Source organism: Saccoglossus kowalevskii, chromosome 17 (assembly GCF_978046115.1).
Source record: "Saccoglossus kowalevskii chromosome 17, keSacKowa6.1, whole genome shotgun sequence".
Taxonomy (NCBI): Eukaryota; Metazoa; Hemichordata; class Enteropneusta; family Harrimaniidae; genus Saccoglossus; species Saccoglossus kowalevskii.
The window spans coordinates 31,843,922-31,849,921 of record NC_140657.1 but is presented as its reverse complement, the minus strand read 5'-3'; the positions used below and the strand labels follow the sequence as shown (position 1 = coordinate 31,849,921).

The window sequence follows — 6,000 nt, the reverse complement described above, 5'->3', positions numbered from 1 at the left end:
GTATTTTATCCAGGTATAAAAATGGTCATACTTTTGAGCACTAAGGGGCACATCCACTACCCAGCAATGTATCAACTGCCCCAGGGCAAAAAAGCATGCAAAATAAATCCTAAAACCTATGGTTATATTTTAAATTATTCAACATGGGATCAAATGTCTAGTTTGCCAAATCTTCATAAAGAATACACACGCTCTAAATCACACTGTTTAATATATATTGCTCGAATTTAGTATATTTTTCAGTATTTGTTGTTTTCTCTAGGACCTATGTTAAAACAAATATTGTTTGTAAAAATCTGACAGATTCAAATTTTCAAGTGTTTTATCGTGAACTAAGACTCGTGAATCCACATGACTCCCGTTTCTTTTAACATTCACCAATTAGTCGCGATACTGCGCCGTCACATGGGCAAACTTTGAATATTCAATAATAATGGCCGAGAGAGGGCGCTGCGTCGAACCTTTGAAGATCATATATAGAAGATAATATTTGGTAATCGTAGTCCTAAAATAACTATTAAAAATAGCTAGACGTTTCGAGCAATGGCTCTCTATCGATAGCATAGAAGAAAATGTCTTTGAAAAAAATGATTCTTGGCATGCATTATTGTACAAATACACAAAAACAAAAATATTGTGTATTAATTTGGGCATAATTTTAGTAACTGTTTTCAGGCCGGTAATCATCTAAATCATCAGTTTAGGGTACTTTGTAATTTCTTTAGCGGTCATGTTAGTTTTCGCGATCACGCTAAAAGGATTAAAAGAACAATTAATTATTTCTTTTTGTAAAACAAAAAAGAAGTCCCGACTTTGCCAGTCTAGCCAACATGTTTCACCGAGGAATGTGCGCCCTCTTCTATTCCGTGTTAAATCATCTGTATCATGATCATGATGGCGGCGGTGTTGAAACTAGCGATACTGCTCTTTTTCTGTTTATTACCCAATTCTGTTGTTTATTCAAAGTTAGACCAGCCAGTTACCTTCAACTCATGCAAGTACAGCGTTTCTGGCCTTTGGAAATACAAGAGTAACAAAGAAAACAAAACAGATCGGTACTTTAGATTACATGTACATGTAGATGACGACCAGAGTGGCAGCACGTCGATCAGCTCATCTGAGATTTTTTTCAAATCGGCATCAAAATCTCACCATCTCCATAGTAACCAGGTTGAGAAGCAGGATGTAACAATTTCTTTGCACGATACCCATGTGAAAGTAAGCCTCTTGAACTCGATGGAGAGTATTTTTGTTTTTATGTATTTGTACAATGATGCATGCCATGAATAACTACAGTTTAGGTTCTCCCATTTGAAATTTGGGATGATGTAAGAATTTAGTTTGATTCAAATACAGATATGTTTATTTAGCATATTTTCCATTCTACAGCAGTTGTCCATTTTTTTGTCTGCCTCGACCATTTTGTTTTTTAAAAATCCTCCTGCCTCATCATTTTTCAAATATCATGTAACAGTAATACATTATACAGTTAAACTTAGCGGAAATAATGAATAGAATATTATTTTAAAGTTTCAGCTTAGTCATATGTGCAATCCTGCTTGCTGTACAGGTTGGCGGGGTAAAATAATTTGCTGAGAATTCTAAATATCGTTTATGCTAATTGTGGAAACAATAGAAAAATTCTTCATTGTATGAAGCTGGGGGAAATGCGTAATGTTTGCTTTTAATTCAGCTTGTCATTGTACTATTCATTGATATTTGAATTGTATTCAGTGTAACCGGCCTGAAAACAGTTACTAAAATTATGCCCAAAATAATACACAAAAAACGACTGTGCATTCAAATATTAAAATATATATTTAAAAAAATATATAAATATATAAAAATAATAATGCACAATAAATAGATACAAATATTTTTGTTAATTCCATTAAATATTGGTGTATACAGTGACAGGACTGGAACACATTTTAAAGGCATCAATATAATTATTTTCATCATAAAAATGATTAATCTTATCTTATCTTGTAGTAAACATTCATACAGAGACAAAACATGCCAGATAAAAACAAAAATTGGACTTTGATAGATTTCTGGCTTGATTTGCTTGGTGTGAACAAACTCTTGTCAATGTCTAGTGATGTTAATGTAAAATGAAGATTAAAATCTGCACCCATGCTTTTTGAGCAAATCAAAAATTCACCATTTCTTGTATGTGTAAATGCTCTAGAAACCTTACTCATTCTGTTGCATTTTACCATTTTTATAGAAGTTGTTGCTTTTAATACGAATTTAATAGTAATGCACATACCTTATTAGTTTAGCACTAAAATCTGTGCTTTTTATTACCCTTATTTGCATTAATTAGTTAATTTTAAGTTAATTGACACATATACATGTGTATGACTGAAATGAATAGTCCTCATTAATGGCTCACATATATGCATCTTGTTTAAATAAATTATAGAAAAAAACAGCAACATAAAATGTGCAAAATGTGCTGGAAATCCATTGGCGGGAAAACGGAAAACAGAGCATGTTTCATTAAATCTTGATTTGTTTATTTTTTGTCAACAAAATTTTTTTATATAACCACACAAATTATAAAACAAACAAAAGGTTTTTAAGATTTGATCATATGTGTTGGAATTTATATTAATTGATCATCAGAAATGAACTTAAATTTGATGTTTAGCTCTACAAATAATGCCTAGACATGATAGTTAGTTTATCTTATTAGCCATTCAAATGTATGTAGATTTAATCAAATTAATGTCATTGACGTGAGTCATAGCAAAGTGTTTTGCCTCACTATAGGTAGTTTATCTTATTAGCCATTCAAATGTATGTAGATTTAATCAAATTAATGTCATTGACGTGAGTCATAGCAAAGTGTTTTGCCTCACTATAGGTAGTTTATCTTATTAGCCATTCAAATGTATGTAGATTTAATCAAATGATTGTCATTGACGTGAGTCATAGCAAAGTGTTTTGCCTCACTATAGGTAGTTTATCTTATTAGCCATTCAAATGTATGTAGATTTAATCAAATGATTGTCACTGACGTGAGTCATAGCAAAGTGTTTTGTCTCACTATAGGTAGTTTATCTTATTAGCCATTCAAATGTATGTAGATTTAATCAAATTATTGTCATTGACGTGAGTCATAGCAAAGTGTTTTGTTTCACTATAAGTAGTTTATCTTATTAGCCATTTAAATGTATGTAGATTTAATCAAATTATTGTCATTGACGTGAGTCATAGCAAAGTGTTTTGCCTCACTATAGGTAGTTTATCTTATTAGCCATTCAAATGTATGTAGATTTAATCAAATTAATGTCATTGACGTGAGTCATAGCAAAGTGTTTTGCCTCACTATAGGTAGTTTATCTTATTAGCCATTCAAATGTATGTAGATTTAATCAAATGATTGTCATTGACGTGAGTCATAGCAAAGTGTTTTGCCTCACTATAGGTAGTTTATCTTATTAGCCATTCAAATGTATGTAGATTTAATCAAATGATTGTCATTGACGTGAGTCATAGCAAAGTGTTTTGTCTCACTATAGGTAGTTTATCTTATTAGCCATTCAAATGTATGTAGATTTAATCAAATTATTGTCATTGACGTGAGTCATAGCAAAGTGTTTTGTTTCACTATAAGTAGTTTATCTTATTAGCCATTTAAATGTATGTAGATTTAATCAAATTATTGTCATTGACGTGAGTCATAGCAAAGTGTTTTGCCTCACTATAGGTAGTTTATCTTATTAGCCATTCAAATGTATGTAGATTTAATCAAATGATTGTCATTGACGTGAGTCATAGCAAAGTGTTTTGCCTCACTATAGGTAGTTTATCTTATTAGCCATTCAAATGTATGTAGATTTAATCAAATGATTGTCATTTGACGTGAGTCATAGCAAAGTGTTTTGCCTGACTATAGGTAGTTTATCTTATTAGCCATTCAAATGTATGTAGATTTAATCAAATGAATGTCATTGACGTGAGTCATAGCAAAGTGTTTTGCCTCACTATAGGTAGTTTATCTTATTAGCCATTCAAATGTATGTAGATTTAATCAAATTATTGTCATTGATGTGAGTCATACCAAAGTGTTTTGTTTCACTATAGGTAGTTTATCTTATTAGCCATTTAAATGTATGTAGATTTAATCAAATTATTGTCATTGACGTGAGTCATAGCAAAGTGTTTTGCCTCACTATAGGTAGTTTATCTTATTAGCCATTCAAATGTATGTAGATTTAATCAAATGATTGTCATTGACGTGAGTCATAGCAAAGTGTTTTGCCTCACTATAGGTAGTTTATCTTATTAGCCATTCAAATGTATGTAGATTTAATCCAATGATTGTCATTTGACGTGAGTCATAGCAAAGTGTTTTGCCTCACTATAGGTAGTTTATCTTATTAGCCATTCAAATGTATGTAGATTTAATCAAATGAATGTCATTGACGTGAGTCATAGCAAAGTGTTTTGCCTCACTATAGGTAGTTTATCTTATTAGCCATTCAAATGTATGTAGATTTAATCAAATTAATGCCATTGACGTGAGTCATAGCAAAGTGTTTTGCCTCACTATAGGTAGTTTATCTTATTAGCCATTCAAATGTATGTAGATTTAATCAAATGATTGTCATTTGACGTGAGTCATAGCAAAGTGTTTTGCCTCACTATAGGTAGTTTATCTTATTAGCCATTCAAATGTATGTAGATTTAATCAAATTAATGTCATTGACGTGAGTCATAGCAAAGTGTTTTGCCTCACTATAGGTAGTTTATCTTATTAGCCATTCAAATGTATGTAGATTTAATCAAATGATTGTCATTGACGTGAGTCATAGCAAAGTGTTTTGCCTCACTATAGGTAGTTTAACTTATTAGCCATTCAAATGTATGTAGATTTAATCAAATGATTGTCATTGACGTGAGTCATAGCAAAGTGTTTTGTCTCACTATAGGTAGTTTATCTTATTAGCCATTCAAATGTATGTAGATTTAATCAAATTATTGTCATTGACGTGAGTCATAGCAAAGTGTTTTGTTTCACTATAAGTAGTTTATCTTATTAGCCATTTAAATGTATGTAGATTTAATCAAATTATTGTCATTGACGTGAGTCATAGCAAAGTGTTTTGCCTCACTATAGGTAGTTTATCTTATTAGCCATTCAAATGTATGTAGATTTAATCAAATGATTGTCATTGACGTGAGTCATAGCAAAGTGTTTTGCCTCACTATAGGTAGTTTATCTTATTAGCCATTCAAATGTATGTAGATTTAATCAAATGATTGTCATTTGACGTGAGTCATAGCAAAGTGTTTTGCCTGACTATAGGTAGTTTATCTTATTAGCCATTCAAATGTATGTAGATTTAATCAAATGAATGTCATTGACGTGAGTCATAGCAAAGTGTTTTGCCTCACTATAGGTAGTTTATCTTATTAGCCATTCAAATGTATGTAGATTTAATCAAATTATTGTCATTGACGTGAGTCATACCAAAGTGTTTTGTTTCACTATAGGTAGTTTATCTTATTAGCCATTTAAATGTATGTAGATTTAATCAAATTATTGTCATTGACGTGAGTCATAGCAAAGTGTTTTGCCTCACTATAGGTAGTTTATCTTATTAGCCATTCAAATGTATGTAGATTTAATCAAATGATTGTCATTGACGTGAGTCATAGCAAAGTGTTTTGCCTCACTATAGGTAGTTTATCTTATTAGCCATTCAAATGTATGTAGATTTAATCAAATGAGTGTCATTTGACGTGAGTCATAGCAAAGTGTTTTGCCTCACTATAGGTAGTTTATCTTATTAGCCATTCAAATGTATGTAGATTTAATCAAATGAATGTCATTGACGTGAGTCATAGCAAAGTGTTTTGCCTCACTATAGGTAGTTTATCTTATTAGCCATTCAAATGTGTGTAGATTTAATCAAATTAATGCCATTGACGTGAGTCATAGCAAAGTGTTTTGCCTCACTATAGGTAGTTTATCTTATTAGCCAT

General features: G+C 31.2%; 1 protein-coding gene across 1 annotated transcript in view; it reads left to right on the top strand.

The window, feature by feature from the left end:
- Window positions 1-894: 894 nt before the first annotated feature.
- LOC102807935 (uncharacterized) overlaps window positions 895-6,000 on the top strand; it is a 42,420-nt gene continuing 37,314 nt past the window's right edge. The window contains exon 1 of the mRNA XM_085491995.1: window positions 895-1,218. Coding sequence (XP_085348121.1) covers window positions 895-1,218 — 324 coding nt within the window. The remainder of the gene's footprint in view (window positions 1,219-6,000) is intronic.